Raw genomic sequence first — 21,246 nt, forward strand, 5'->3', positions numbered from 1 at the left:
TACCCTACCATACTTATACCTATACCTAATTCCCACTATGGTCTTACCAAGGCTTACCAAAGCTCGACCCCCCACCCCACCCCACCCCACCCTCCCGCTTCCCAAACGGCTCCTTGTCGAAAACGCCTTCCTGAGAGCCTCCTTTTCAAGCGGCTTTTCCCCTCCATTCATAAAAACCGAGCCGGTGTGCGGGGGGGGGGGGAAAAGCGCTGACTCACGCGACTGGGAAATTTGCCTAACCCCGCCCCGCGGGGGCCAGAAGCCCCGCCCCTCCACCCTGCGTCTTTGCCCACCTCTAAATACTCGTATATTTAAGTCGCGGCGGCGGCGGGGAGAAGCCGCGGAGAGTCTTGAAGGCGAGCGGGTGCTGGCGAACTCCGAGTTCGTCTGAAGCTGAGCGTCCGCGGTGCTTTCTGAAGTCCGGATCCGGCTCCCCTTCCTAAAAGGTAAGGCGGCGCTAGGGAGCTCTCCTCCCGCCGTTGCAAGCGAGGGCTTTCGGTAAGGGACCCGGTGGTGCGCTTGGCACCGTTTGTATGGCTCGGCCGGCGTGCCTGCCCTTCTCCAAGCGGGCGCCCTCCCTTGGCATCCCGCGCACGCCGATTTGGCGGGGGTTGGTCAAAAGCAGCCCTTTTAAAGACGTGGGATTAAAAGGTAGGATTTATTTCCAGCTGGTTTGGAAAAGGGTGCAAAATGCATAAAGCAGAATTGTCCCGGCTTCTCAAGCATGAAGACTTGTGGACTTCAACTCCCAGAATTCCCTGAGGCTAGCTGGGTGGCTGGGGAATTCTGGGAGTTGACGTGCACAAACTTTAAAAGTTGCCAAAGTTGGATATTTGTGCTATTAGGAATAATCGCCTAAAAGTTTGGGGTATGGGAAAAAAATTAAATCCTCGGTTTGTGCATGCTTGTGTGTAGCTGCCAATGAAAATACTTTGCAATGAAAATACTTTGAAATACTATGAAATTGCAATGTAATGTCAGAGGACTTGGCAACTTTGAAACTTGTGGACTTCCACTCCCAGAATTCCCCAGACAGCCAGCCTGCTATGGGGAATTCTGGGAGTTGAAGTCCACAAGCTTTAAAAGTTGCCAAATTTGGACAGTTGGGGCATGGGAAAAACTTAAATCCTCAGTTTGTGCATGCTTGTGCGTAGCTGCCAGTGAAAATACTTTGCAATGAAAATACTTTGAAATACTATGAAATTGCAATGCAATGTCAGAGGACTTGGCAACTTTGAGACTTGTGGACTTCCACTCCCAGAATTCCCCAGCCAGCCAGCCTGCTATGGGGAATTCTGGGAGTTGAAGTCCACAAGTCTTAAAGTTGCCAAGTTTGGGGATCTCTGCAATAAGTAATGAGATAGGCTTGAATGGGTTTGCTTTTCCTTGGCTCAGCTAGCACGCTCAGGGACCAAGGCATTGTGGGGGTTGTAGTTCTAGAAGTTACCAGAGGCTGGTCCAGAAGATCAACTTGGCAATTTGTGCTTTGAAACCGCTCCAGCGAGAGCAGCATGTGTGGGATGCTGGAGTCGCCAAGTGAGCCAGCCAAGAATATTAGGTAATGTTGTGCTTACAGCCAGAGAGGAGAGCTCAGAGGCACCGGACGAATCAGTTAGAGAGAGGGAGGGAGGGAGGAAGGAAGGAAGGAGTGGAAAGATACTAAGCAAGGGACACAGCCAAGAGGTCAAAGATGGCTTTTCAGGAAAAAAAAAACTTTGACAGGTTCTTCAGAGCAATGTTTATAGCATCCTAGGGTTTTTTCCCCTCTGATTAATGAATGTCAGCTTTTAGCAACCTTTCATTGCACCGACAATCGTGAATTGCACGGGCCAAAATGAGGAAGAAAAATTGGGGGGGGGGATTGTGTCTGTTTGCATTGGGGTCATCCTCAATAGATACCAGCCCTTGGGGAGGGGGGAATTAAAAGTGGTTAAGGTATTAGGCTAGAAACCAGGATATGCTGAGTTCTAGTTCTGGTTAAGGCATGAAAGCAGGCTGGGTAGCTTTGGGCCAATCACCAGGAGACAGTGAGTTCTAGTCTCCTCTGAAGCATGGAAGCCATCTGGATGGGTTTGGGCCAATGACCAGGAGACAGTGAGCTCTAGTTTTAGGCATGAAAGCTGGCTGGCTGACCTTGAGCCAGTCGTTCTCTTTTAGTCTAACCGCCCTTCCAAGTTGGTTGTTGGGAAAATAGGAGAAGGAAAGTGTGTTGGCTATATTTGCCACCTTGAATTAATATATTTTCTTGCTTGTTACTTGAGTATTTCCATTCATAAGCCTGCCTTTAGCCATCTTCCACAAGCCAGCATTTTTTCTGAACCCAACCACCATCTGACCCAAGTTGTAGGCACCAGGGTGACAGCAACGGAGGCTTAAACACTACTCCCATGGTCTTTTAAAAATTTAAAATAGGCACATGTGCCAAGGCCATGCTGGACATTTGATATCCAATGTTTTGCTTTGTTTCTAAGGAATTGAATCCTTATGTACTGCAAGCTGTGATATCAGGAAAGAAACAATCCAGCGTAATTTGGCATTTCATGAAAAATAGGATCTTTTCCGAGCCAGTCTGAAAAAAGCTAATCAGCTTTCAACAGACTGAGACAGATGGATGGTAGGTTTTTCTTCTCCGTTTCAGTATCTGTTACTCTTCCCTATCAGCTCTGGGAAGTTAGCACCAACTTTCTCAGATAACTGCTGTTGCACCAATACCTTCACAGGCCCACTGATAAAAATGCTCCCCTATTTGGCCTCTTTCCAGGCCAAAGAAAGTGTTAGGAATCCATTAGGTAAAAGAACTTCATACTGTCTGTCAGGAGCTGTCTGTCTGGCTAGGAACAAGAGAGGGGGAGGAAGAAAGAGAAAGAGGGAGAAAGAGAGAGGAAGAAAGAGAGAAAAGAGAGAGAAAGAGGGAGAAAAAGAGGGAAAAAAGAGAGAGAAGAGAGAAAGAGGAAGAAAGAGAGAGAAAAAGAGGGAGGAGAGAGGGAGAGAGGGGAGAGAAAAAGAGAGGGGGGAAAAGCAAGAGAAAAGCAAAAGAGGGAGAAAGAGAAAAAGAGAGGGAGAAAAAGAGAACAGAGAGAAAGGGAGAAAGAGAAAGAAAAAGAAAGAAAAGGAATTCTCCCAGGAAATCCTTGATTTACAACCCCAATTGCGCTAAAAATTTCTGTTGCTAAGCGAGACAGTTGTCAAGTGAGTTTTGCCCCATTTTGCAGCCTTTCTTGCCCCAGTTGTTAAGTGAATCACTGCCGTTGTTAAGTTACAACATAGTTGAATGAACCTGCTTTCCCCATTCACGTTGCTCATCAGAAGGTTGCAAAAGGGGATTCTGAGACACTCCAACCGTCATAAATATGAGGCAGTTGTCAAAGCACCTGAATTTTGATCACATGACCACAGGAATACTGTGATGGTTGTAAGTCCGAAAAACCGTCATAATTTTTTTCGGTGCTGTTGTAATTTCAAAGGGTCACTAAACTGTTATAAGTGGAGGACTAGCTGTAGAAGAGGTTATTGGGACAGTGGCTTCAGATGTTGCTGATTGCTCCATACTAAGCCCTCCCTTCCTGGTCACAGGACACAGGACTCGCGGCTGGGAAGGAATTCTGGAAATTTGCAGGATTTCCTGGCTTGTTTCTGAGGATTAGTGTGAATTGGTTGATTTGAGCCTCATTAACCCTATAATCCTAAAAAATAAGGGATGCAGTGGCTCAGTGGCTAAGACACTGAGCTTGTCAATCGGAAAGGTTGGCAGTTCAGCGGTTTGAATCCCTAGCGCCGCATAACGGAGTGAGCTCTCGTTACTTGTCCCAGCTTCTGCCAACCTAGCAGTTCGAAAGCAGGTAAAAATGCAAGTAGAAAAATTGGAACCACCTTTGGTAGGAAGGTAACAGCGTTCTGTGCGCCTTCGGCATTGAGTCATGCTGGCCACAAGACCACGGAGACGTCTTCGGACAGCGCTGGCTTTCGGCTTTGAAACGGAGATGAGCACCGCCCCGTAGTGTCGGGAATGACTAGCATGTACCTTTACCTTTAATCCTATAATTCACTGTTTCTCAACCTTGACAGGCCTCTGTCTTCTCATCCTCTTCTCAGTTGTTCAAATCTTCAGTTTGTTCCATGTATTCCATTTTTCTCATGTTTGTATTCTTACCAGTGAAATTCCCACCCATCTGCACCGGCTATAGCCAACGTCGTCTTCTTCTTGTGCCATATCTATCATTGGACTTTGGCGATAGCAATAGCACTTAGACTTATATAGCGCTTTACAGTACATTCCAGCCCTCTCTAAGCAGTTTATAGAGTCAGCCTCTTGCCCCCAACAATCTGGCTCCTCATTTTATCCACCTTGGAAGGATGGAAGGCTGAGTCAACCTTGAGCCTGGTGAGATTTGATCTGCCAAACTGCTGGCAGCCGTCTGTCAGCAGAAGTAGCCTGCAGTACTGCACTCTAACCACTGCGCCACCAAGGCTCATATTGGTGATCCTATTTTAATCAACTCCTGCTGAGTTTTGTCTAAACCAATCCCTTAGACTTTGAAGCCATGATGTTCTTCTTCTGCCTGGAGCTTCTTTGCCTTCAATCTTTCCCTGGAGGATTAAGTGAAGGATGGCGTATTTTTTCCGAGTGTCACATCCCATGTCCAAAATATTCTAACTTTATCTTTTTGATGGTTTTGATGATTTCCCTTGGCTTTCCAAGCTGGCTCATCACCTCCTCGTTTCTGATTTTGTCAACCCAACAAACAGCTGCCTGTCAATCCATATTTCAAATTCTTCCAGTCCCTTCAAGTGTCAGAGACCAACTCTCTCCTCCTTAGAGCAGGATAGAAAAGATGTAGCATCTGACAAGCCAGTGGTGGGATTCAAATAATTTAACAGCCGGTTCTCTGCCCTAATGACCAGCTGGGTAGGCGTGGCTCATTGGTCATGTGACTGGGTGGGCATGGCCAACTCAACATCACTCAGGCTGTGACAATGTAATAAGGGTTAACCTGAGAGGCAGTTTCTGTAAGCAGGGCAATAAAGATTAGGCTAGAAACAACACTAGAATGTTTCCTTCCTGCCTTCCTTACAGGATTAGCCCTGTAAAGTGGAAAGAAACCAAAGGAGATTTCTTCCAACAAGCGGTTCTCCGAACTGCTTGGGAAGTTAACAACCGGTTCTCCCAAATAGGTGCGAACCGGCTGAATCCCACCAGTGTGACAAGCCTTTTTTTTTCTTTCTACAGCCAACTGTACAATTATTTCCCAGCCTGGGAAGAACAAAGATAGTTGAGTCCTTGGGTCATGAAGATGCTACAGAGAAATCATTCTTCTTTTTCCACCGCCATTACCCTGGGCGAACATCTGGGGGAACTCCAAACCAAGGCTTTTTGGAGAGCTAAGCCCTGGACAATCTGGGAGACAAATCTGTCAAGTTTTGTCGCCCACGTTTCTGTGGGTTAAGCTGTGTCTCAAGTTAGGTCTCATACAGTCGATTTGGGGAAGTTCTTCTTTTTAAAGAAAGGAAGTGTGTGAAATTGCCACCCATTTTTCAAGTTGCAGTGGTTTTGTACATGAGAGATTGCCCCTGATTCTGAGGAAACTTGTGTCTGTCAGTAGACATTATTTTGCAACGCACTGTATGTGAAGAATACACAACATGGTCTTCCAGCAGAAATGTATCTTCGACCTTGTTTGTGTAGCAAGTGGGAAGTCTACTCTTTTTTTTAATTCAAGGGTTTTTTTAAGTTTTAAATACAAATTATACATACTTGTAGGAACAAAGAATTGTCCATGTCTTTTCTTTTACATCCTCTCATTTACATAGTCCATTTTACATCATAGTTTCATTTTCACATTCCACCAAATTATTCTCTTCCATTATTACACCAAATTTTCATTTCTTATTTTCCTCCATTGGTATATTTGACTATAAACAGCATATCTATCTATCTATCTATCTATCTATCTATCTATCTATCTCTATCTCTATCTCTATCTCTATCTCTATCTCTATCTCTATCTCTATCTATCTATCTATCTATCTATCTATCTATCTATCTATCTATCTATCTATCTATCATCTATCATCTATCTATCTCCTCTAATTCAATTTAAAAAGAGAGCATTTCTTTCCATTTTTTCTACATTTAACAAATCTACTAGAATTTCTTTATTTCTTAATTAGTTACAGAACAATATATGTTATAAGATAAACAATACTACTATTCTCTTTAGCCTACTAATATAACTCTTTTCCCCTTTCTTCCTCTTTTAGCCATTTTTCTCTTGGGCTCTCAAAAATTCCACATTTAATTCTTTTCCTTCTTCTCCCCCTTTCCCCTAAATTCTTTTTTTTCTTTCTACACTTGGCCAGGGGTGGGCTTCAAAAATTGCAGCAACAGCTCGGTGGGCATGGCCATGGTGGGCGTGGCCAAGTCAGCCTCCTATATCACGGTGGGGGGGGGGGATGTTTCCGCCCTCTCCAGGCTCTGGAGGCGTTTCTTGCACCTCCGGGAGAGTGAAAACTGCTTTCCCCGGGCTTCAGAGGCCTTCTGGAGGCTGGAAACAGGCCCATTTCCAGACTTCTGGACTCTCCGGTAGGCCCGTTTTTCCCGCTCCTGGAGCCTCAGTGCTGATGAAGGGGCCGCATGGTGACTCCTGGGAGGGGTGGGGTGGGAAGGCCGGGGTGGATGTGGCCAGCCAGGGGTGGCATTTGGGGCTTTGCGGAACTGGACAGAATCCTAGCTAGCAGATCGCCCGAAGCTGTGCAAGCCCTCAGCAGCCCACCCCTGCTTCTTGACTGCATTTATAACCAGAACAGTCCTGCTTGGCATAACTGTATCCGGTCTGTTTCTCAGACTACAGTTCTATAATTCCCAAACAGCCTGATCCTGTGGGCTGGAGATATTATTCAACACATCTGGAGGATACCAGATGGAAAGTAGCACCTGACCAGTTATGGACAGGAAGCCATTGTCACACACAAAATTTGAGGAAGAAGCTCTGTTTTGTTTCCTGTGAGATTCATTGAGGTGGCGTAAAGCACTTCCTAGTTTTGTTTTGTTTTTAGAATACATTATTTTACATCATCTAGATGTCTCCAGTAGGTTGTTCTGAGGTCTACAAAAGAGAATGATACAATATGATGTTATATTATAATGTTACAATGTTGTAAGTTAATGCCAAGGAGAGCCAGTTGGGTCTAGTGGTTAGGACACCAGGCTAGAAAATGGGAGACCATGAGTTCTAGTTCCATCTTAGCCAGGAAAGCAGATGAGTGCCTTTGGGCTAATCATCAGGAGACTGTGAGTTCTAGTCCCACCAATGGTGGGTTCCAGATCCCGTTGCAACCAGTATGGTGCAACGGGGCTGGGAATCGACCACATGAACGTGCGCGGCTCACACATGTGTACTTACCATCCGTGATGCTCCATGATGCCTCCACGATGCTCCAGCTGCTCGGCGGAGTGTCGCGCAGGCGCCATACGCTCCATGCACCTGCGTGGAAGCCCCGAACATCTCAAATACAGGTGAGCATGGGCGGGCAGGTGGACCCTCCAGAGCACCGTACCGGAACAGTACCTGGTGCTCCCGGCAGGCACTGGTACACCCGTACCGGGGCGTACTGGTCATAACCCATCACTGAGTCCCACCTTATGTATGAAAGCCAACTGGGTGACTTTGGGTGAATCACCAGGAGACTGAGTTCTAGTTCCATCTTAGCCATGAAAGCAGATGGGTGACTTTGGGACAATCACCAGGAGACTGTGAGTTCTAGTTCCATCTTAGCCATGAAAGCCAACTGGGTGACTTTGGGTCAATCACCAGGAGACTGAGTTCTAGTTCCATCTTAGCCATGAAAGCAGATGGGTGACTTTGGGACAATTACTAGGAAACTGTGAGTTCTAGTTCCATTTTATCCATGAAAGCCAGCTGGCTGACTTTGGACAAATCCCTAGGAGATTGTGAGTTCTGGTTCCATCTTAGCTATGAAAGCCAACTGGGTGACTTTGGATCAATCACCAGGAGAGAGTGAGTTATAGTCCAACCGTTGGCATGAAAACCAGCTGGGTGCCCTTGCATCAGTGACTCTCTCTCAGCCCAATTTATCGTACAGGGTTGTTGTTATGGCCAAAATAAGAAGAGGGAGGTTTATTGTACATATTTGCCAACTTGAGTTATTTGCAAAAATAATAAAAGCGAGATACAAATAGATAAATCAATAAAATACATGTTGCATTATGTGATGTTTTATCTACAATAGAGATCAATAGCACTTGTATCTTTATCAAGAACAGTTTGGTATGGTGGTCAAGGCACCAGGCTAGAAATCAGGAGACAGGGAATTCTAGTCTTGCCTTAGGGATAAAACTCAGCTTTATGGGCCAGTCACTCCCTCTTAACCCGACCCATCTTACCATGTTATTGTTATGGGGAAAATAAGAGGAGGAAGGACTATTCGGTCTTGAAGGATTTATAAAAAACAATAAAGGCAGGATAAAAATAAAGAAAATCATATGCAACTTGCGAAATGTAAAGTTAAATATTTTAGCTAAAAGAAATAGATGAAAGATGGGGGAAACCTAAAGGAAGTGAGCCCTTTAAATTCTCAGTTGTTGAATATTTGCTAAGGTCTTGCATTCAGTAAGCTGATTAACTAATCATTAGTTAATCACTGATATGTAGTGTGAAAATATAAGTGGTACACTTTTTTTTCCAGTCCATGTGCTCGAAACAGCTTTGCAATCTGGGGAGGGTCGCCTCCCCTGTCCTTCCTTCCCCTCCCCTCCCCTCCTCTTCTTCAACACAATGATGTGTGCCAAGATGTGAAAGGTGCTTACAGGTGTGAAACAAAACACTTCCATTCTGGGATGGGACAAAGTGGCTGCACTCTAAAGGCCGACTCGACTCGGGGTTCGACTGGAAAATTTCCTAACCACCTTCACTTTCTCTTGTAATTTCCCCAGCTTTGGAGTCTTTAGTTTAATCCATGGTCCAAATATTTGTGTGGCCTTATCATTTACAGGCAGGCTTGGAGGTCTTTGAACTCTGCTGGCAGTGGAAGAATAAGTCATGTTTCATGCACATCTGGAAAGGCACAACGCCAAACCTCTTCCCGTGATCATTATAGGTAAGTACCTCTGGGCAGTAATCAGCAGATACAAGCCCCGTTATCTTCACACGCCAGCCTATTCTTATCAGCCGCAAGCTGATGGCAGTTCCAAGAATGATGATTAAAAAAGGAACAGCTATTAATATTCTCTCTCTCTCTCTGTCATTCTGCCCCCTCTCTTTCTCTCTCTCTCTCTCTTTCTCCCTCCCCCCTCTCATTCTCCCTCTCTTTCTCTCTCTCTTTCTCCTCCCTTCCCTCTCTTTTAGTTTCCTGCTTTTTTGGCCCTTCCTGTTCTGTTCTATTCTATTTTTATTCTATTCTATTCTATTCTTATTTCTATTTCTTTTCTATTATTTTCTATTCTATTTGTTCTATTATTTCCCAGGTCCCCTTCCAAGCCTGTTATTCTATATCCTCTCTCCAGATATTAAGTGCTAATGGAATTTTCCTACCTATAAATGTCAGCATCAAAGATTTCTGGAAACTACATAATGTTCTATTTTAGACCCTTTGGGACGAGGGCTTCAGCAGCAGCAGCAGCAGCAAAAAAAAAAAAAAAGTTTGACTGTAACAAGAGCCGAGAAGGGTGGGGGAAATTGTGACTTCCAGCTGTTTTTTTACAACCTGGGGCCTGTGCCAGATACAGCAGAATTCCTCCCCTTTTTGCTGTGTCATGCTGACCGGCTTCTCTGCGTGGTACACGGCTCTGACGCTTCCTTCTAAGCCACGAGGTTCCCGTTGCAAAGAGTGACAGATGGTTCTCTTCTTAGCCGGTAAAATATTAATCTGGCAAGAACCTGTCAGCTCTTAGCAAACTAAGTCTTAGTTCTCTTATCTAAAATAATTAAAATTTGCAAGTTTTCTCGGATACAGGCAGTCCTTGAGTTACAGCAGTTAGTGACCGTTCAAAGTTACAATGGGCACTGAAAAAAGCGAGTTACGACCGTTTTTCACAGTGGCGACCTTTGCAGCCACCCCAGGATCAAACTTCAGATGCTTGGCAACTGACTCATATTTATGACGGTTGCCGTGTCCCCTTTTTGCGACCTTCTGACAAGCCATGGGAAAGCCAGACGCACTTAACCACCAGGTTACTCGCTCATCAACTGCAGGGATTCACTTAACGATTGTGCCAAGAAATGTCATAAAATGGGGCAAAACTCAATGAACAAATGTCTTGTCTAACAACACAGATTTTGGACTCAGTTGTCCTTGGTCATAACTCAAGGACTATCTGTATTTGCATGGGAGACCGGGACACTGAAATAATCATAAATACTTGCCAGTTTCCAAGAGTCCAAATTTTAATCATGCGGCCACACGAATGCTGCAATGGTCATAAGTGTGAAAAATGGTCATAAGTCACTTTTTTTCTGATTCCAAAATAAATCCAAGTCGTTCAGCTGGAATATCTTCAGGCAGGCTAAGCGTGCAACTTTTATTTGGCAGGGCTTGCCATGCAAAAGTCCCTTTGCTTATTTTTGGTTCAGACAACCTTATGAAGTCCAGCCATTGTGGTGCAAGGCTCCTATGTGTGAATTATAGCTTCATAGCTAAGCCAATTTTTTTTTTGATTCAGCCAAGCACTGAATTTTATTTAGGTAGCCTTTGACCAAGAACTTCAAAACAAGCCCGGCAGACCTCTTTTGACGGTTCTGCAATAGGAAATGCGGGAACCCAACGTTAAACAGGCACCTACTTTTCCCAACAATGCAAAATTCAGATTTGCATCTGCTTTGCCTACCTAATTGCAACCGAGTCACGATGATGGTTTTTTAATTCCAGAGAAATGGCTTTGAATACCAGATGAGTGGAAAACAAGAGGAAGGACTATGGGGAACATTGTTCACCGCCTTGAGTTATTGATGACAATAATAAAGGCAGGATGAAAATAAACAAATAATATATCTGGCTTAGTGGCTAAGACGCTTGAGCTTGTCGATCAGAAAGGTTGGCAGTTCGAATCCCTAGCGCCGTGTAACGGAGTGAGCTCCGGTTACTTGTCCCAGCTTCTGCCAACCTAGCAGTTTGAAAGCACGTAACAATGCAAATAGAAAAATAGGAACCACCTTTGGTGGGAAGGGAACGTTCTGTGCGTCTTCGGCGTTTAATCATGCTGGCCACATGACCACGGAGATGTCTTTGGACAGTGCTGGCTCTTGGACTTTGAAACGGAGATGAGCACTGCCCCTTAGAGTCAGGAACAACTAGCACACCTGTGTGAGGGGAACCTTTACCTTTTTAATATATCTGGAGCTTGGAACCTAACGTGAATCCACTTGATTTTTGTCTTTTAGGAAATGGTCCCTCGGGAATCTGCTTGTCCTATCTCTTGTCCGGCAACGTTCCCTACGTCCGAAGGAACTCGGTTCATCCTAATCCAATCTTGCAAAGGAAATTAGAAGAGACCCCGGAGATTCCCATCGTAGATCAGGTCAGTATAGCCCAGACCTCTGTGAGGTGGTTTTCTAATCAAGTAGATTTGGCTGCACAGAAACTCTTCACTTTTGCAAAAAACAAGGGGGTTATCCTTTAGTCCCAGGGTTTGTTCCGACCTAGGCTTCCCAAGGGCATGAAGCAAACTCCTGGTCCCGATAAAAACCCCTTTTATTAATTTCCTGTGAATTCTGCTCATTCACATCCAGCAAAGTCTTTCAAGGGAGGATTTACAGTTACAGACCTTATCTGGCTTGGAGAGCTGCCAGGCCGATAACTGCAAAACTTGGCAAGGAGTCTCGGAGAGTCACGAACCAATTAAGAAACTAATTGTCTCCTGCAAACTCCACTCCCCTTTCGCTCCTCTTTTATTTCCTCTGGGAGGGGCCAGTCATCATTCACCTGTGGCCTTACTCCCAAGTTATCCCCTGTTCTTTCTGATGTCCGACTCTGAAGGCAGCTGATAACTGGAATACAGCTCTGGCCCCCTCTCTGCCTCCAACACAGAGCCCTCCTCAGAGCCTTCCCCAGACTCTAGGACTGGCCCATGTTCCTGCCCAACCTCCTCACTCTCCAAATCATGGGTCTGTCCAAGGGTTGAAAAAAAAGCTTTGAAAAAGCTACATTCGGAGTATAAGACGCACCCAAATTTTCAGCCTCTTTTAGGGGTGGGGAAGAAGTGCATTTTATACTCCAAAAAATACGGTAATATTGACTCTCTAGATGGAGCTGTTTGATCTGACAAATCCGTGAGCTTCAATTTAAGGCCGGACCATGCATGAGGGATGGTTGGCTATTCGAAAGCCTGTGCAAAAGATATGGCTCTGTGCAGTCTAGAATTTACGCTGAGCTTTAGAGTTTGCCATTCAGTGTGTTCTGAAGCAGGAAGGAAGGCTTATCTCCATTTAACCTGTCTGGGTTTAGAGCAGAGCTCTCGTTTTCAGTCTTTGTGTTAGGAATCACCCATCAAGAAATCTTGCTTTTCCCTGTAGGATCTGGAGTATCTCTCCGAAGGTTTAGAAGGCCGATCTTCCAGTCCAGTGACTCTCCTTTTCGACGCCCTTCTGCGTCCTGATACGGACTTTGGCGGGACAGCCGATTCGGTCCTCACATGGTGGCATGAACCTGACCGAGCGATCCCTCATCTGGTTCTTGGCAAAACTCTCCCTGGGGGAGCTTGGCATGTAAGTGCAGCTCAAGATCTTAACATTTGTAAACGAAGGCTGTAGCGCATGGAAAGAGAACATTCTTCACCGCCTTGAGTTATTTATGAAAATAATAAAGGCAGGATGAAAATAAACAAATAATATATCTGGAAGGGACTCGGTGGCTCTGTGGCTAAGACGCTGAGCTTGTTGATCAGAAACGTTGGCAGTTCGGCGGTTCGAATCCCTAGTGCCACGTAACGGAGTGAGCTCCCGTTACTTGTCCCAGCTTCTGTCAACCTAGCAGTTCGAAAGCATGTAAAAATACAAGTAGAAAAAATAGGGACCATTTTGGTGGGAAGGGAACAGCATTCCGTGCACCTTCAGCGTTTAGTCATGCTTGGCTGCATGACCACAGAGGACCCAGATTGCCACAAAGAAGAAGGGGTCAACCTAGACTCCAAAGCACCCAAAGGCAGGATGAGAAGCAATGGGTGGAAACTAATCAAGGAGAGAAGCAACTTAGAACTAAGGAGAAATTTCCTGACTATTAGAACAATTAATCAGTGGGATGGCTTACTTCCAGAAGTTGTGGGTACTCCAACACTGGAGATTTTTAACAAGAGATTGGACAACTATTTATCTGAAATGGTATACGATTTTCCACCTGAGGAGAAGGTTGGACTAGAAGGCCTCCAAGGTCCCTTTCAACTTGGTTATTCTGTTAAGATCAGTGTTCCTTTTAGCAGATTGAATGAGAACTTGTGGTGGAAAAAAGAGATTTTTTTTTTTTTGCACCAAGCGGATGTAAATCTAGTTAAAGCATAATCCAAATTTATAGAACCAGTCTGGGCCAAACTCTTAAAAGTTTGGTTAGTGTGGGATGAATTAGAAATTGTAAACTATTCAGAATTCAAACCCTGAAGAATAATTAAGACTCAAGGCTTAAGTATTTAAGACTCAAATTCAAAATTCTGGTCTTAGTAGAAGAGATCTGAGCTAGAGCCAACCCTTTTAAAAAACGTTGCCAGTTTAAATAATTGAATGTCAAGTTTGAACTTAAAATGAGTTCTTTCAGAGTTAAAGCATTCCTGGAATGGTTGAAACAGTGTCAAAACGCTTCCAGTAAATTTGGGACATCTGCTGGAAGTTAGATAATAGGGGGATGTTTTAGATTATGGACCTGCTGGACTTGCCATCTTGGGTTTTTTTTTCTTTTTGAATAATTTGCTTTTTGTTCCATCTTGTTTATTATATTATTGTTTCCTTGCTTGGTGTATTATAACCCACCAAATCAAATGAAAGATTAAACAAAATATTTCCATTATAAAACAGGGCGTTTTGCGGTTGAAATATTTTACATACTTCTATCGAAGAACTGTTAAATATGGTTGGCATTTCAATTTATCTACACTGTTCTTGTGTTATTATATGTGCATTCCTTATATTTATTGAAGCTGATTTTCCTAATGGACAAAACAGCAATAGCAATCACACACTACCTAATATAATTGACATACAGTATAGGTAGTCCTCCAATTATGACCACAGTTGAGCCCAACATTTCTGTCATTAAGTGAGACATTGGTTGTGAATTTTTTCCCATTTTACAATCTTTCTTGCCACCGTTGTTAAGTGAATCACTGCAGTTGATAAGTTAGTAACCTGGTTGGTACTTGTTGTTGACTCTGCTTGTCAGAAGGTCACAAAAGGGGATCGCGTGACCCCAGGGACACTGCAACCGTCATAAATATGAGTCAGTTGCCAGGCATTTGAATTTTAATCTTGTGATCATGGGGATACTGCAAAGGTTGTAAGTGTGAAGAAGTCATGTCACTTTTTTCAGTGCCGCCGTAACTTTGATCAGTCACTAAGAGAGCTATTGTAAGTCAAGGACTATCTGGATTATAGAGAAGATTTGGCATCAGCTTAAATGCCTTGAAAGTTTACACAAACTGAAATGGGTATAATTGTACAAATAAATGCATGGCTATTTTGTGAAAGTGAAATAGCAAAGTCTAAAAATAGGGGGGAAAACCAGAATCAAATCCCAGATTAGCAAAAACATTCCAAACAATAAGAATGAACAAGAATTTCTAATGGATCTAAAGCATCCTTAACTTTATGGTCAGATATAACTCTGAACATGCAAGATTAAAACATGGTTTGCCAATAAGCTACTAGAGTTCTCATTGTGCAAAGTTGTAAACCCTGCTTGGCAAACATCAGTTTTGCTGGTTATATGCAACATCCTGCATCCAAGTCAAAGAAATTGTATTGTGTATTAGAGAGGCCCGTGCTAGATTTGTGTGTGGGGGGTGGGTGGGGGGAAATTTTAATTATCTGGCTAATTTTGCAGGAGGGACCCCCCCACCAGTCTCCCTATATCAATTCCTTCACTGCTTCCGGTTGTATTTCCAGAACTGGATTTATGTGTTTATTTTATTTATTTTTTATTTCTCTTTTCTGTGTAGTCTATTGAGGGATCCATGTTCACACTGAGCCAAGGAGATTGGATGGGGCTTCCTGATGTTCCGTTCAAGGAATGGTTGAGCAAGAAGAAAAGGTAGGATAGCTTCGCTGTGGGAAACTCTTAATTAAACAGTAGCTTTGAACATGAACAGTTGAGGGATAGGTCTAGAACAGTGGTTCCCAAACTTGGCAACTTTAAGACTTGTGGACTTCAGAGCTGGCTGGAGAATTCTGGGAATTGAAGTCCACAAGTCTTAAAGTTGCCAAGTTTGGGAACCACTGGTCTAGAAGTCTAATAAAGAGTAGGACTAAGGGCAACATGATAGTTTTCCAATATTTAAGGGGTAGGCACAGAGAAGAGGGGCCTTATTCCCTAAAGTGCCTGAAGGAAAGACAAGAAGTAACAGATATATTGTCAGGCCTACGGCCATCTTTTCTTTTGAGTCTTTGGCCTGCCACACTTTCTATTATTCTGCTATGCATTTTCTATTGTGGGAAAACGGGAGGGGGGATTGTAAGGAGTTAGATGGTATGTAGCCATAACAAAATTCTTTCTAGAAAGCCAAGGTCATCCTTTGTCTCTGCACCTCTGCACCTGACCGGAACTGGATGGGTAGAACTACCAGGATGGCAGTGGGAGATTGGACCATGGGATGGACTTGTGGGTGTGGGGGCAGGATCTTGAACTTTCAACTGGGTGAGGAAAACCGGGAAGCTTTCAGATTCAGGTTTTCCCAGATGTGCCAACATGGTTCTCTTAATAAATTGGAACTTTGAGCAATACTTTGCCTTGGACTCTGATTTACTTTTGGATGCTATTTGGAACCTTGACATATACAAATTTATCAAACAGAGATCCAATATAGAAATAAGGAGAAATTTATCCTTATCATGGAATGACTTGACTTCAGAAGTTGTGGGAGCTTCATCGCTGGAAGCTTTCAAGAAGAGACTGAGAAAAGAGATGATGAGAAAAGTATTTTGAGAGATACAAAAATGGAATTGGATAACTTGGAAGATGTCTTTGAAAAGGAGATAGGGGTAAGGGTGGATACTTTGGAGATCTTGTAGCTTAGGAGATCAGAGATGGGAGAAATATTTAGATGGAATAATAAAGACACAGATGTTGGCAGAGACAAAGATCCAAGAGAGGAGTATGGGGGAGGGGGGAGAGGGGAGAGGAAAGCCCAAAAACAAATATGAATTTAAGTATTAAAACGGGCAAGAGATGATGGATAGAAAAGAATTACTAGTCTTTTCTTTTCTTCTTCCTTCCTTCCTTCCTTCCTTCCTTCCTTCCTTCCTTCTTTTCTCTAATATAATGATGGCCTGATTAAAAACTAGAATAGAGATAGAAATAAGAATATACACCAAAGGTGGGTTCCTACCAGTTTGGACCGGTTCGGCTGAACCAGTAGTGGTTTTCCAGCCTGGGTTGCCGGAACCAACAGCGACCCAGGCCTGCTACGCCCCCAAACCAGTTCTCCGGCAGCATGCTTTCCCCCCCCCCTTTTTTTTTAAAGCTTCTGAGCATGCACAGATCTATTTTGGGGCAACTGCACACATGGACGGATCGAACTGGCAGTAATGCCGGCAGCAGCCCACTCCTGACATACATCTTTATATAAAGTATAGATAGATGGGAAGATTTTTGGGCTCCCAAGCACTCCATGCATCGCGTTTTTGCCCTCCTAGGCCCCCAGAAGCACTCTGCCAGCCTAAAATGGGCACGTTTTTGGTGAAAACAGGCCCATTTTTGGCAAAAACAGGATGTACGGAACACAGCAGAGTGCTCCTGGGGTCCTGGGAGGGTGAAAACATGACACGCAGAGGCCTAAAACTATTTTTTTTTCCTTTTTCTCCTGTAAATTTAGGTGCATCTTATAGTCCGGTGCATCTTGTAGTCTGAAAAATACGGTACTTGTCTATTGTGGAAATGTCCCCTTATGTTTTCATCCAATTTATTTGTAATCCATTAATAAAATGCTTTCAAATTGAGCTCAAAACATTAGCTTTGGGTTACAAATTATGAGTGGCTATGGGAGTGGTGTCCATTGATTATTCATCCATCATTCCCCCCCCTCTCTCTCATCTCTCTCTGCCTCTCTGTCTCTGTCTCTGTCTGTGTCTCTGTCTGTCTCTCTCTCTCTCTCTCTCATCTGTCTATGTCTGTCCGTGTCTATTTATCTATCTTTCTTTATTATCTCTCATCTCTCTCTATCATTTATATCTGTCCATCATTATACCTCTTTATTATCTCTTTATCTCTTTATTATCTCTCATCTTTCTTTCTCTCTCTCTCTCTCTCATCTCTCATCTATCTATCTATATCTGTTTGTCTGTCTCTTTCTTTATTATCTCTGTATTCTCTCATCTCTATATCATTTATATCTATCTCTTTATTATCTATCTCTATCTCTTTATTACCTCTCTATCTCTTTATTATCTCTCATCTTTCTCTCTCTCTATCATCTGTATTTGTCTCTGTCTGTCTGTCTGTGTCTATCTGTCTATTTATTATCTCTCTGTATTCTCTCATCTCTCTATATCATTTATATCTATCGATCATCTATCTCTTTATTATCTATCTCTTTTTATTACCTCTCATCTTTCTCTCTCTCTCTCTCTCTCTCTCTCTCTCACACACACACACACACACACACACACACACACACACACTCTGTCATCTCTCTATATCTGTCTGTCTGTCTATCTTTATTATCTCTCTGTATTCTCTCATCTCTATATTATTTATATCTATCTATCCATCATCTATTTCTACATCTATATAATTCTGATCCATATTTTTGTTCTACAGAGGCTTCAGGAACAACAGGGCAACTGCTGGTGACATAGTCCAATACTATCAATATTACGTGGCCAAGAAAGGCCTGAAGAAGAACTTCGTCTGTGGAACTCTGGTGACATCTGTGAAGAGACTGAACTCAGATTCAGAAGAGAGTTATGGCGGTCAAGATTCCAAGGACAGAAGCTCCATGTGGGATTTATCCCAGGGATCCCAAGAAAATGGGAGCAGTCTCTTTCAGGTTGATGGGTTTGTCACCAACATCGCTGGCACCCATCCCTTCTCGGTTTACGCGGAGAATGTGGTCTTGGCCACGGGGACCTATGATAGCCCAACCCAGCTTGGGATCCAAGGTGAACATCTCCCTTTCATCCATCACACGCTGTCGGCTCTCGAAGAAGCTGTCAAGAACAAGGAGGTCGGGGTCATGTCGGACCCAATCTTGATCGTAGGAGCTGGCTTAACGGCTGCCGATGCAGTCCTCTTTGCCCATCATTATAATATTCCTGTGATCCACGTTTTTCGGCGGCGAGTAAATGACCCAGCCCTCATCTTCAACCAGCTCCCCAAAACAATGTACCCCGAGTACCACAAGGTCCACCAGATGATGAGGGAGCAGGCCAACCCTTACCCAGGACCGTACGAATATTACGTCAGTCTTCCCGAGCATCACGTCGTCCGTTTTTCGGAGGACCGGAAGTGCATCTTTGCGGACAAGAGTGGCCGTCAAAAAATACACCCAATCTCCATGGCTTTTGTCCTCATCGGCTCCAACCCCAACCTCGCCTACTTGCCCAACAATGGGATGGACTTAGCCGTTGACTGCGAGCAGCCGGTCAGTTCCAAGAGGAACCCAGTTGATGTCGATCTCTTCACCTATGAGTCCGTTCACGAGAAGGGACTCTACGCTTTAGGGCCACTAGCTGGGGACAACTTTGTGAGGTTTGTGCAAGGCGGTGCGTTGGCCATCGCTAGCTCTCTTCTGAAGAAGGTGAACAAAAATCCTCCTTAATGTTGGTGAATGTGACTGCTCCTCTGAAGGATGACTCTTGGCCAACTTTTGAGAGTGGGCATTGGGTGTGTAGCTGTATTGTCAGATATGAGGTCTGTCCTTGAAAACCTTCAAAACGGGCTGGGCTAAGCCAAGCTTCCAGCCCAAGAAGATAGCAGCAGGATCCTTACAGAATGTTTGACTTCTTAATCCCTCTACCTCTGAGAGGTAGAGATGGGTTAGGAAAGCTTGACTAGATCCCATTGTACAAATCAGGTGTTGCCTCAGTTAAATCTGAAGCAAGTTATCTCTCCATGGATAACCTGAAGATCTCTGTCCACATATTCTGAATTGCAGTGGAAGCATTGTTTGCATCCAAAATAATCCTTTTTGCTCACGTAATATTGGGTGGTGGGTTTCTATTAAACTCTCAAAATGAATCAGAACATATTTTCAGCAGATCCATGAACGCACAGCAAAGAATGGGAAGATCACCACCGTGTTTCCCCGAAAACAAGACAGGGTCTTATTTTCTTTTGACCCTCCCCGAAATAAGCACTTGGCCTTATTTTCGGGGAGGTCTTATTATTTTTGAGCTGCAGGAGACAGCGAGCGTGGTCACCTCATGGCTGCCGCCATGTTGCAATATTTTCAGGGAGGACTTATTTTTTGGGAGGGCTTATTTTAGCTCATGCGCTCTTATCCTGGGAGGTCTTATTTTTGGGGAAACGGTAGTTCTCCCGGGCCATCTACGCATAGAAGTACCTTTCCATTATAAATGGTTAGAGGAAGGTGGGTCTGCATCCAACTCAAAAGTCTGAGGGACTCAAACCAACTCTCCAGATACGGAGAATTCTCCATCCATCATGGTCCTTGCTGAGATCTGGAAGGTGCCAGGTTTTTTTTTGGGGGGGGGGTGTTAGTCTAGATCAGGGGTGTCAAACTCGCGGGCTGGATGCATCACGCGCTGGACACCCCCACCCCAGTCCCATTTTAGTGAAGGGGGAAAACGTTGTGATACATCACTTGACGACACAAGTTTGACACCCCTGGTCTAGGAGAGCTTAAACTTGCATTAGCAAGCAGCCTGGGATTATTGTTGGACTAACCTTTGTGCGATTGTGACAATGAACAGTGTCTAAATGACCACAGTTTCTTCCTCTTCAAACATGTATCCCTGCAAATCAATCTTGGATGCTACCACTCAAAATCTCAGGATGTTCTTTAATGTTTCCCTGGGCAGCATTGCTGAGAAGGTTGACTTCTGTCTGTAAAGTTTAACGTGCTACTAATTTGTAAGCAAATTTTGTAAAATAATAGGTTTTTTTTTCCTTAAAAACAAAACAAAACAGAACATATATTTTGTATATGGCTATTTTTAAATTAAAAAAAAACACCCAGATTTCTACAGATTCATTCTTCTTCTATTTGCAAGTAAGCCACTGTCTCCTATGTGTTCTGTTTTGAGGGAAATTTATGTGGATTATTTATTGCTATTTGGCGGGACACAAGGAAGACAGCTGACAACTGTGTTTGATCATAGGGGCAGATCCCTTTGCAGGTTGTGTTCTGATACATTTAGGATGACATAAAGTATCGGGGATTATTATTATTTTTTTAACAAGAAAAGAATTGCACCAATTTTCTTGATGGCATTTTAGAGAACCTGTTCACACACAACTAAAAGATCAAGGTAAAGGTTCCCCTCGCACATCTGTGCTAGTCGTTCCCAACTCTAGTGGGCGGTGCTCATCTCCATTTCAAAGCCGAAGAGCCAGTGCTGTCCAAAGACGTTTCCTTGGTCATGTGGCCAGCATGACTCAACTCCCGAAGGCACATGGAACGCTGTTACCTTCCCACCAAAAGTGGTTCCTATTTCTCTACTTGCATTTTTTTACATGCTTTCGAACTGCTAGGTTGGCAAAAGCTGGGACAAGTAATGGGAGCTCACTCCATTATGGGGCACTAGGGGTTTGAACTGCCGAACTGCTGACCTTTCTGACCGACAAGCTCAGCATCTTAGCCACTGAGCTACCACATCCCTTTTTTCATTCACAACTATCTTTAAATAATTGCTTCTAAATGTGCTTTTCACATCTTTTGAACATGCACGCTTGAATGGGGGAAGAAAAGCTACAATGAGCTGGAAGGAAAAAAATAAAGTTATGCAAAAAAAAAAAAACCTAAGTAGAGCAAAGTCATAAGTCATCCAGTCTTGTTGTCAGAAGAAATACACTAAAAGCCTGGTTCGTATAACTCGTTGAGCTAATTAGTTGTGCTCATTGGGGATTGGAGGGTGT

General features: G+C 43.8%; 1 protein-coding gene across 1 annotated transcript; it reads left to right on the forward strand.

Annotated features, from left to right (window-relative positions):
- The first annotated feature begins 307 nt into the window (after positions 1-307).
- Positions 308-19,454, forward strand: OSGIN1 (oxidative stress induced growth inhibitor 1). Its single transcript, XM_032230760.1, has 6 exons — positions 308-446; positions 9,010-9,114; positions 11,394-11,530; positions 12,525-12,716; positions 15,152-15,243; positions 17,968-19,454. Exons 2-6 carry the CDS (start codon positions 9,057-9,059, stop codon positions 18,965-18,967), a joined length of 1,479 nt encoding a protein of 492 aa, XP_032086651.1. The 5' UTR covers positions 308-446; positions 9,010-9,056; the 3' UTR covers positions 18,968-19,454.
- The last annotated feature ends 1,792 nt before the right edge of the window (positions 19,455-21,246 follow it).

The sequence above is a fragment of the Thamnophis elegans genome, chromosome 14, assembly GCF_009769535.1.
Source record: "Thamnophis elegans isolate rThaEle1 chromosome 14, rThaEle1.pri, whole genome shotgun sequence".
NCBI classification, from domain to species: Eukaryota; Metazoa; Chordata; class Lepidosauria; order Squamata; family Colubridae; genus Thamnophis; species Thamnophis elegans.